The sequence below is a fragment of the Acanthochromis polyacanthus genome, chromosome 22 (assembly GCF_021347895.1).
Source record: "Acanthochromis polyacanthus isolate Apoly-LR-REF ecotype Palm Island chromosome 22, KAUST_Apoly_ChrSc, whole genome shotgun sequence".
Classification (NCBI taxonomy): Eukaryota; Metazoa; Chordata; class Actinopteri; family Pomacentridae; genus Acanthochromis; species Acanthochromis polyacanthus.
In genome coordinates, this window is record NC_067134.1 from 11,152,773 (window position 1) to 11,164,334 (window position 11,562).

The following is an 11,562-nucleotide window of genomic DNA, read 5'->3' on the forward strand; positions in this document are numbered from 1 at the left end:
TTGCGCATGCGCAGCGGGCGGAGCCTGCGGAAGTCCTGACGGGAAGGTCTTTTTGTTTGGGCCGCTGAGAGATTCGACACTTGCTTCAATTCCCCTGGTTCACAACCGTTTTTTATCTGCATTAATTTCGGTGAGTACCCGTTTTCCCGCATTCTCTGTGTTCACTAGCGCTTTATCCTTCGTCTGGAGATGGCGCTTTGTCCGGTTAGCGGGTGTAAAATGTCGTTTTTGAGCCGGGAATGTTGCCATCATGGGCGCCGCTGGAGGGCGAATTATGGTTTCTTCCAGTTCGGCGAGCTAGTTTAGCATTAGCATCTTTATAGTTCGTAGACTTCGAGACTGCTGATGTTATCACGGGGTTTGAGGTGACATTTCGACAACAGGTTGTGTTTGAGGGCAGATTAGCTCTTAGGTTTGTTTTTACGCGTGTGGGCTGATGTTTAGTAGTTAATCTAACGTGGATAGCTAGCTAGCGGGCCTGGCTAGCCAGCGCTGGCTCGGCGCATGGCGAGGGCCGGAGTTAGCCAGGGCTAATCCACATTTAGCCAGGTGTAGTTTAGAAGATCATCTACTTAAACCGAGCAGATCGCTATTCCAGGAAATATTTACCTACAGATTTCCTGATTCTTTGCTACTCTTGTTCGCTCCGACTAAAGTCTGAAACTACAACAGCTGATTATTTTACCACCCAACACCCACCAGCTCCATTGTACCTCCACGGATTGTCTTTTGTCTGGTTAGTCATCTCCACCTTTCGTGTTGGTTTTATGAAAACGCTTACCTGTAGTTTGACCCTGCCGTACATGTTGTTTTTAATAAAATTAGTTACACAGTTCTGCTGTAGTTGACATTAGATTAAGTCAGTGTAATTGTAGATCTGGTTTTGTTACGGGATTTGATAATCCTATAAATAAGGTATTTGGGCATGTAATGCCACAGTGCGACTTTATTTTCACAGAAACAATAACTGCAGGATATTGGATAAAACCGACATTAAGATTCTGTTTTTCTGCCAAATATATATTGAGATTTTCATAAATACCTTAATTTTTCCGACTGATTGTAGGCTAATTCTAATTTTGTAGGGAAATATATCAACATTAAAAAGACTTCCAAAATGATTTTCAACTTTGGATGACATTCTGATCTGGCCTTGGACTCTCTGAGAGCGTTGTGATGCTGAATTTAAATGATTAGACAAATCAGTTGTGAAAGACACTGCCACAAACATACCCGTTTTTACTCACCATCATCCTGTGTCTTGTAAATAAAGTTTAAAAACCTCTTGAAAAATCTTTAAACCAGTTGGCATTATGTTCTTTCAGCCAAACTTCTTTCGTAAAAGTCATGAAAACTAAGAATCATGCACAATTTTGTGTTCTTTTGGCAGCAAAAAAGTTTGAGTTAATGGCTTACTGTATTGCATGTGCATGTCGTAAATATATGCTGAAATTATATGTTGTGCAACATGAAAATAATTTCAATCTTGGTGTGCTTAATGAGCAGGATGGGTGGTGGGAAACGGTGTTTTGATTTCATACCAATGCCACAAAAGGGCAATCAGCGCTAGTTTTTAAAAGTATATGTACGTTCTGGCCTCCTGTGTCAATGTGTTTTGTCTGCACCGTTTGGGAATGTATAGTTTAACTTTGAAGTGAAGGCTCGGTAAACTCATAATGCAGCGAGAAAGTGTCATTTGCAAACGTTGCTGAATGTGCCTTCAAGTACAGTTTGTTCTCCCTCAAACCCACGTAGTGATGGAACATTTCACCCTGTGTAATGCTGTGGTTAGTTTAACAATAGTGCTCTGTGCAGACGGTGGTTGTGGTCTTTTCATGGTCATTTTTTGTCAGCATCACCAGCTTTCTTTCAGATGACCAGACGCACTTGTTTACTTACAGGCTTTAAGCTTAATTGTAAGAAGTGGGTTATCCTGAAGTGATTTACAGCGTGAACGCATGAGATTCACTTCCCAAGTTACACCCAGACACTGGCATTACAAAACATAATTAAAGGGAACACTGTGTGCTGTTCACTTGTGTTTGAACTTGTCGTCTGAGCGACTTGTGTAAACAAGGACTGTCTACGTTTTGTCCTTTTCAGGGTGTCTTTTATGAATAATCAAAAGCAGCAAAAGCCAACGCTAACCGGCCAGCGTTTCAAAACGAGGAAAAGAGGTCAGTGTTTCTGCTCTGCATGCCCAGGCCTTACCCTTTTTGCGATATTCTGAATCTGAACATGTGCATCCTCTTCACACAGATGAAAAGGAGAGATTTGACCCTACTCAGTTTCAAGAAAGTATCGTACAAGGCTTGAATCAAACTGGCACTGATTTGGAAGCGGTCGCAAAGTTCCTTGATGCCTCCGGCGCCAAGCTCGACTACCGCCGGTATGCAGAGACACTCTTTGACATCCTGGTGGCCGGCGGCATGCTGGGTAAGTTCCCACTGTGTTTGTTACACCACAAGATGCAGTTTCACTAATGAGTCTTTGTGGATGTTTTGATGAAGAAATGCAGAATATCTTCATATAAGTGCACTATTAAATCACAGAGTCACTTTTCGAATCTAAATGATATTTTTTTTCTCTGTTCCAGCCCCAGGCGGGACTCTATCTGACGACATGACCCGCACCGAGTTCTGCCTCTTCACGGCACAAGAAGACCTGGAGACAATGCAAGCATATGCTCAGGTAGAAAGCCGCCGTTTATACCCATTAATAGCCACGTGTTATGTACAAAAACGTGTAAAATAACCACATGACGCTGACAGGGCATTCCTTGTGAATCTGTTTGTCACCCAAAAACAGGTTTTTAACAAGCTGATCAGGCGTTACAAGTACCTGGAGAAGGGTTTCGAAGAGGAGATCAAAAAGGTGAGCGTTTTTACAGCCAGGTCCTGAACAGATGTTTATTTGTTTAAACTGGTTGAACAACCTGTTGAGCTGGTTGGATGTGTCTCTGTGATGTCATCTCAATATGCAGTGAATTGCTCTGACAGTGTGACAGGAGCTGATCGGTGATGGATCTGTTGATTTGCTGATTTATAGCTGTACTGTGACTTGAAACACTTCAGGGAAGCAGGTAGCAGGGCTGCAGCTGTTTATTTTTTACCATATTTTGTCTTTAAAATGTCAGGTTATTTTGCTAGGAAGCAGTGATCGGATATTACAAGGCAGATTTATTCTCCTTGGTTGTAAAACAGGAGCTACTTCTGCAACAAACCTTCATTTGTTTTCTCTCTGCAGTTGCTGCTGTTTTTAAAGGGGTTCACTGAGTCTGAGCGCAACAAACTAGCCATGCTGACCGGCATCCTGCTGGCCAACGGCAACATATCAGCCTCCATCCTGAGCAGCCTCTACAACGAGAACCTCGTCAAAGAGGGTGAGAACTGTTTCAGTAAAGGCCGACAAAGCTTTGTCGTTACGTCATCCCATCTGAGTTTGTGATGATGCAAGTGTAAGCTTTGGTTCTTGTTGCAGATTTTGTATTCAGTGAACAAAACTTCTCCTCTTGTCTCTCTCAGGAGTATCTGCAGCCTTTGCTGTCAAGCTGTTCAAGTCCTGGATCAACGAGAAGGACATCAACTCTGTTGCTGCCAGTCTCCGCAAAGTGGGCATGGACAACAGGCTGATGGTAAATCAGCTGTTAGAAATCCCAGATAACATCATGAACCGTGTGTAGATTTGTGCGTGCAACACCTTCTTACTGGACGGAGAATCGTAAAGAAATCGTCTTTTCATGTGTGATCTGTCACTTTACACATTTGTGAAGTTGTTGCAGCCCATTTGAGTGTGACTATGTGCCTCACAGGAACTCTTTCCTGCCAACAAACGGAGCTGCGAGCATTTTTCTAAGTACTTCACCGACGCCGGGCTGAAGGAGCTGTCCGACTTCGCCCGCAACCAGCAATCCATCGGCGCCCGCAAGGAGCTGCAGAAGGAGCTCCAGGAGCAGATGTCCCGCGGTGACCCTCTGAGGGAGGTGGGTTGGCAGCGAAGCCTCTCAGCTAAATTTACATCGGAGTTTATTTATAATGTTGTGTACGACGGCGGGCGGCTCTAGGGTGACAAACTATACAGCTGCTGTAAATGATGTGTGGGTGAAGCCGCTCAGAGTGTTGTGGTCTGAATGTCACCACTGTTTGTGTCTGCTTACAGATTTTAGTGCTGCTCATCAACACTTCCCTCTTTGCCACGTTGCCTAATTTTTATTTGTGACTAGCAAAGAGCACATTGCCAAAGGCACAGAGTGGTGAATCTGAATATAAATCAGCAGAAACACTTTTGTAAGCTTGTTCTCTAGGCGGCTAATGCACTCACTGAGTCAACACGATTGCGGTGATGTTAAGTGACTGATTCAGAACATGAACTCTGCCGTGTTTGTCTCTCAGATTATTGCCTTCACCAGGGAGGAGATGAAAAAGGCCAACCTCTCTGAGCAGGCCATGATCGGCATCATCTGGACCAGCGTGATGAGCTCCGTGGAGTGGAACAAGAAGGAAGAGCTGGTGACCGAACAAGCCATCAAACACTTGAAGGTACGACAAAGTCCTGGAAGGAGTTTAAGTGTCTCTGATGGAGTTAAACAGGGCTCCAGACTGCGACTAAATGGTCACATTTTACGACCAAAATTTGAGCGAGTGAATTTTTCATCTACTCGCGCATGTGCGACCAGTAAATTTGCCGATTTCTTTTAAAATTATTATTGAATGTTTTTTGTTACTGACAAACGTCTGCTCCACACTTCAGCCCGGTAGACAGTAATGCGTAAATGAGCCGTTTGCCAACCAACATTAACTCCAAAAGAAGAAGAAGAAAGGGAGTCGAACACCAAAGAAGAAGAAGGCCCATGTGTGTGAGAGCAGGGGGCGAATGACGGTGAAGCTCCTGATGTTTCACAAAGCCTTTATTTACGTTCAGCCTTATTTTGAACACAAATTCACCTTCCTGTCCTTCCCTCCTTTCTTGTCTCCATTCCAGCTGCTTCTAAGTTCAGACACATCCTTTGCTAGACAGCAACAGTGGAACCGTTTTTTTTTTCTTTCATCTTTACGCGTCTTTGTCATGTCAAGAAACCTCTTCTTAGAGAAACACTTCCTGTGCCGCTGGAATGGTTACAAAGTAAAAGCCCGTAGCATTGAAAATACGCCTTCAAAATAAAAGCCTGGAGAGAACGGTTATTTTAACAGTAGCAAAACAAAGGCTTGCAAAAAGTGATGAATTGATCAGCAGACCTTTATAAGAGTAATTTACACGTGATTCAGTATAAATACATAACGTGCACATGCATAACACATGCCTGTACTCAGCACAAGCTAGTTTTTGTTACAGATTTCATCCGTCGGAAATTATACATCAGCTGAGCAGCCTTGGTGGAGTACTGCACTCCGAGTGCTTTTCTTGTGTTGTGTCAACTGCTGCACTATAAAATGTGAATTGAAAACATAGTTTCTGCTTTTATTGTGCAAGTATTTATCAGTAATACAGTGAAAATGAGAGGAAATGTGAATATTTACTTTGCAAGTCGATTTTGCTGTGTGCCCCTAAATTTTCTGCTTCCGCTCCTAAAATTTTAAGTTAGGGGCCACTGTGCTCCTAGAAAAAAGTTAGTCTGGAGCCCTGTGAAGTCAAACACTCAGATGACCTCATCTATCAGTTACTCAACCAGCGCATGAGGTTTGCTCATGTGTGCAAAGATTGAGCAACAAAATGTGAGCTTTCCACAGTGACTGCAGGAGCTGGCAAGTCTGGAAATGTTTGAGTTTAAGGCCTGGGTGTTACTCAGGGCTATGAAATGCAGTGTTTATAGGAATCAGTGGTGCCGGTGTTTTAAAATGCTAAATGTTTGTTTCAGTCTTGTCAAACATCCAGAAGACATTAAATTGTGTATATGCAGCCTGATTTGCAGTTTTATGGTGATTTATTTTGTAAAACGAGGTTTTTATACCAGCAAGTGCACGACAGATGTTCAGGATTGCCCTAAATGTTTTTATTTCTACAAACGCCAGCCTGTTGTTCCTGTCATTCAGGCTTGAATTCGAGCTCGGTGCAGAAGCTTGTGCAAGCTTGTCTTGTTGCTTAACCAGAATTAGCACTCGTTATGATCGTCTTTGTGTCAAAATCTGTTAAAAATGGCAAAAAAGTAGAACGATGTTGGTTGAAGCTGTAATTAAAACCTCGATTTTTGCTGTAAATATGAATCTAAATCGCTGGATAATCAGATATTCCAGCTTGTCGTCTCATTTCTGCTGAAAGCTGTAAGCAGCAAATGCTCACATTTGAGAAACGAAAGAATAAATTGATTCATTTTGCCGATTGATCGACAAGCAGTCCAGTACGAACAGTGTGAGCTCACTGCTGAAACATGCATGTATTTATGTGTAATTAACATGTATTGGGGTGTACAGTTAAACGGAGCATCACAAAAATCCACTTTCTGGCAGAACAATTGTGTTGTGATTATGGAGTGTATCTAATAAAAGCGACACTGATTGTGTGTTTAGCACAGAAATATTGAAACTTTGCTCAAACTTGAATCTTTTGACATCAAAATACTCAAAAAGCCACAGAAGCTAGTTAACCAGAGGCACAAATCTGGACTTTTAATGACGATCACTGGGTCAAAATGTGCTAAAAACGGCAATAAAAGGAGGACGGTGTTGGTTAAAGCTGTAATGAAAACCTGGATTCTAGTTTTAATCACCGGATGAGCACAGATTTTCCAACTTGTGTTGTCGTTTGTGCAGCAATACAGCCCTCTGCTGAAAGCCTTCACCTCCCAGGGTCAGTCCGAGCTCAGCCTGCTGCTGAAGATCCAGGAGTACTGCTACGACAACATCCACTTCATGAAGGCCTTCCAGAAGATCGTGGTGCTCCTCTACAAAGGTCTGAGTCCGCAGAGCGTCCACAGCTGCTTAAGTCGCCTTAAATCAACCCTCCACTGACAGTCTGTCTCGTTTTGTTTTAGGTTTATGAAAGTCGGTTCACTTTAAACGCTGAGAAGCACGAGGTCATTTTTCCACATTTCCTTGACCTTAATCTGTTGTAGCTCTAATGCTTGGTGTCATTTTTAACAACCAGTCTGGCTTCAGCGTCTGATTGGCGCGTTTATTTCCCTAAAGAGCTGCAGCACATAGTTTCAAAACTGAGAAAACAGTTCAAAGTTCTCCCCACCAAGCATCAGTAAAGCGTTTTTTTTTCATTAAGTGAACCTTTACAGAGTCACATTTCAGGCACTTTGAGTGAATGTTTAGTGTTGAATGCTGCTGCACAGCTCTGACGCTGCCCTTTCTTCCTCCTGACAGCGGATGTGTTGAGCGAAGAGGCCATACTGAAGTGGTACACTGAAGCCCACCTTGCCAAGGGGAAGAGCGTGTTCCTCGAGCAAATGAAAAAGTTTGTCGAGTGGCTGAAGAACGCAGAAGAAGGTAAAAGAAGAGACGCTTCCCGCCTCGGGCAGGAAATGTTTCTTATGCTTGATATTTGTGGCAACAGGAAAAACTCTGAACTTTGCTCCTGCACTTGAGGTATGTCAGCAAAGTGTATAAAGGCTGTTTTACAAGGCACATGTCAGCTATTGGAAGTCTTTTAGTCCATAAAGTATCAAAAATGGTTGGGTAATTGCAGGTTTGCAAAGTCCAAATTGATGGATTTCATTGTCTTGTTTCGTTTCACATCCGAGCAGACAAAAGAAACAAGCAAATGATGACATTTTTAAATCTGCAACAGGGACATGTCTTTAATTTTTGGCTTAAAAAGTCATGAACAGGTCATTCAAAGTAAGTTAATGTTAATTTATGAGCTCCAGTGAGATGTGAAATTAGTTTGTTTATTAATTTTAGCCCAGTGTTGAGCTGTGAGTTTGATTGGTTGTATTTGTATGCAGGATTCTACCTTTGCAGTCATCCAGGCCTGCAACTTGGCATCGTTTTGAATTTGACTGATCAACAAATAATGAAAAATAGCATTTACAATTTCTGCAAAAACGCAGTGTTCTCTGGTTTTGTGGTTTCGTCCAGCCAAGAGCAAAACTAATAACGGCGAATTCTCAGATTTGAGAAACAGAAAGCAGTCAGTTTCCTCTAGGATTTTTCTTTTTGTCAGCAGCAGCAGGCTCTCTGGGAGCCATGACGTGTGAACAAATGACCCTTGACTGCAGATTTTCCTTTTACGTCTTATTTGTTGAACGGCCAAGTGAAAATAGCTTTTTAAAGCCTGAATGTAAAAATAAATTGAACAAGCTCTTCTGAAAATGCAGTCAGCAGTTACATCATGGCATGGAGATATTAGCTTAATGCTATCAATGGTTTACTCATGTTAGCGACACGTGAGCTAATTGGAGCCCAATTAGCTGGAGCTGCCGATATGCTACGTAGCGCTAGCTGCACATCAATCTTTTGCCAATGTCTTATTTAACTTGTAAAACGTATAAATTATCTTTAGCTAATTACTTTTCCATGATAAAACGCCGCCCTGTTTTCCAACACGACACTCCTCTGACTCTCTGAGCTGCTGCCTGGATGCGTGACGTGACATCGAGCCGTGCTCACGAGTAATTAACGTCGTATTAACCCGACGTATCAAAGAGTAGATACTAAACAAGATAGTTCTCTGTAGTTTATCTTCATACTTGCGTGTACCCGACACAGTGCAGGACTCTGCTGTGAAGGTGGAGACATGCGGCGGTGGTGCGTTTGCAACAATAGGAAAAACGAAATTCAAACGAATGGCGGCCAACCGCTCCTAAACACTGAGAAACACATGAATCAATGCATTTATTTTGCTGATTGACTGATAAGCAGCTGTTTGTATAAAGCAGTCCAGTACAAAGACGGTGATCTCTGTGTTAAAATACAGATGTATTTATGTATAATTAACATGTATAAGGGAATACAATTAAACAAAGCATCATTAAAGTCCACTTTGTGGCCGAACAGCTGTTAGATCATGGAGTGCAACTAAAAAAGCAATACTGATTCAGTTTAGCACAAAAGTCTTGAAACTTTGCTCGAACTTGAATCTTTTCTTCACAGTAAAGAACTGAGGAATCAGACTGTTTAACTAGAGGTATAAATCTTCCTTTTTCCTGTTGGATTGTCAGGATTTGAAGGTTTTCCCTTTGAATTCTTTCCACCACAAGTAACATTTTGACTATTATGAGATAAAATTAAGAGTTTATGGATCCATTCATGATCTTGTGTTGCTGTTTTTCTCTTCAATAATCGTGAAAATGACAGAAGAAATTGCAAGTTTAGGTTTGTTTTTTTGTGAATATTTGCTGTCTTCAGATCTACATGAACTCTTGAGTTGTTTTGCTTCACTGTCTTTTTGTCGTCTCTCCACAGAGTCAGAATCAGAGGAAGAGGAGGCGGACTAGAACCTCCATCGCCAGATGAGCTTCTTTTTTCTTTCTTTTCTTTTCTTTTTTTACAAGTAGCAGCAGGAGCAGTAGAATGTCTTTGCCCTTCTTTCTCTTCTACCTCCTGTTACTTATTTATCCTCAAACACACACAGACATCCTTCCACCACTCCAAAACATTTAAACGCTATTTAAACACGACAGGAAAACACGAACAAGGGCTCTGTCCTTAAAGTGGAAAACGATGAATCCTCCCTCTCTATTTTTTTAATCATGATTTTTTTTGGTATTATTATCGTTGTAATGCCTTCTGTAATCGGGAAAGAAAACATTCCATGTGATCTCGACGAATCAGAATCTGAAAACCTTCACCTTTCTGCCATGCGACACGAGGCCGACGACAAGAAATAAAATGTTTTTGCCAAAGTTTGCTCATCTCCTGCCCCTTGTAACCTTTTTTTTTTCTTCTCTTTTTGCCCCGCTCATGTTTTGGCTCGTGCCCAGTCTTAAACTTGGCCTTCTTTCTTGACTTTTGGGTAAACCTGTACTGCCTGTCGAGGTCGATCTGGTCAGTCCGTGAGAAGACACGCCCCCTCGCCAGCTAACTGATTATTATTGGTTTCTACTTTCTTTAATCTGATATACAAACCGATTTGACTTTTTTATGAAATAAAGATTATTGAAATGGTTCTTACTGTGGTGTCTGTCCATGATTGGTTATTTTATTTAAAAACAACCGCCATTGATTTGCAGTGTTTCAGCAACATTTGTGCTAATAAGTTTTATTACAGCTCTTCTAAACACCTGATCAAAGAAGCCATGAAGGTAAGAACTTGTGTCCTCTGAAAATAAACTGCAGGGATGAAATACTGTACTTTAGAAATTGTAAGAATATTGGCTTTAAAAATGTTTTTGTAGTCTAAAAAGAAAAGGGAAATCTTCAGAAAGTGTATGGAAGCCCATTGCTGCCCCAAAGAAAATGAATCAAAACTAAAGTGACGAGTGACTTCACCTTTAATCGTGTGGCTTTGAATCATGTTATTTCCCTTGCAGCACCTGCAGTTATATATTTACTGCTCGGCAATAAATAATTATTAGTGTTTGCACAGAAGCACTTAAGATTTACAGAAGAATAAAAGTTGGAGACCGTGTAATTATGATTTGCGGTTTCATTTTTACAAGGATGTGCAGGTGGGTAGCAGTAATTCCTGTACTTCTGCCTGATTTATTGAGTTTGTTTTGTGCGTGTTTGTTGAAATTGTCGCGTTAAACTTGTGTAAACCGACGTTTTACAAGAGCGAGTTGCACTGAGGGCTGTGAGCCTCGTTTTTGAGCCTTTATTTTTTCTGTTGTGTAAAATCCTTGATAAAAATGGAGCCGTGGACACTGATGTATCCTTCACAAAGAATAAGACGCCCAGAACTGAAGCCACCCATGTGATTTAAGCTGGTTTTGCTTCTACTATTGTACACATTCCAGAGTTTTATCTTATTTTTCATCTCTGTGGTCATTTTCTTGGTCCGTTCTGGTGATTTTGTCTCTCACTGTGCTAATTTTTTCGGTTAGTTGTCCATATTTTGTTGTTTTTGTGGTGCTTCTTGTACATTTTTTTTGTCATTTTGTGTCATTTTAGAACCACTTTTAGTCACATTATGGTAGTTTTGTGTGTCTGCTATTTTTTGCTGTCTCGTTCTGATCCTTTTGTCTCACTTTGGCGCCATTTTGGTCGTTTAGTCTGGTTTTGTTTTTTAAAATTTTGCTCATTTTGTATCCGTTCGGGGCCAACTTTTGGTCCCATTGTGTTTTTGTGTTTACTGGGGACATTTTTTTTTTTCTAACATGCTGGTCAATATGTGTTTTTGTCGCAGTTTTTGGCACATTTTGGTCAATTTGCAACATTTTCAGTCTCTGTTTCTTTTTGTTTTTATATTTTGGTCAATTTGTGTCAGTATTTGTTGTCATATTCTGATAATTTTGTCTTTTAGTGGTCATTCTGGCACATTTTCAGTCTTCCTGAGGCCAATTTTTAATTTTTTTTAAACATTTTGCTCATTTAGTGTCTCTGGGGGTTTTTTTTGGTGGGGGTTGTTTTTTTTTTTTGTTTTTGCTTTTTTTCATTTTGTGTCCCTTTGTGGCCATTTTTGGTCATATTGTGGTGTTTTTGTGTTGACTTGGGACAATTTTTTTCTAACATATTGGTCAGT

The 11,562-nt window shown here is 41.1% G+C and overlaps 1 protein-coding gene across 1 annotated transcript; it reads left to right on the forward strand.

The window, feature by feature from the left end:
• The first annotated feature begins 3 nt into the window (after positions 1–3).
• bzw1a (basic leucine zipper and W2 domains 1a) lies at positions 4–10,048 on the forward strand. Its single transcript, XM_022210425.2, has 12 exons — positions 4–130; positions 2,104–2,177; positions 2,260–2,436; positions 2,597–2,691; positions 2,809–2,874; positions 3,247–3,382; positions 3,525–3,634; positions 3,812–3,982; positions 4,392–4,538; positions 6,747–6,885; positions 7,305–7,427; positions 9,345–10,048. Exons 2-12 carry the CDS (start codon positions 2,114–2,116, stop codon positions 9,374–9,376), a joined length of 1,260 nt encoding a protein of 419 aa, XP_022066117.1. The 5' UTR covers positions 4–130; positions 2,104–2,113; the 3' UTR covers positions 9,377–10,048.
• The last annotated feature ends 1,514 nt before the right edge of the window (positions 10,049–11,562 follow it).

Coding starts and splice junctions, on each gene's coding strand:
- bzw1a (XM_022210425.2), top strand. CDS start 2,114: ATGAATAATCAAAAGCAGCAAAAGCCAACGCTAACCGGCCAGCGTTTC. Junction 2,437..2,596: donor GGTGGCCGGCGGCATGCTGG/GTAAGTTCCCAC, acceptor TCTCTGTTCCAG/CCCCAGGCGGGACTCTATCT. Junction 3,383..3,524: donor CGAGAACCTCGTCAAAGAGG/GTGAGAACTGTT, acceptor TGTCTCTCTCAG/GAGTATCTGCAGCCTTTGCT.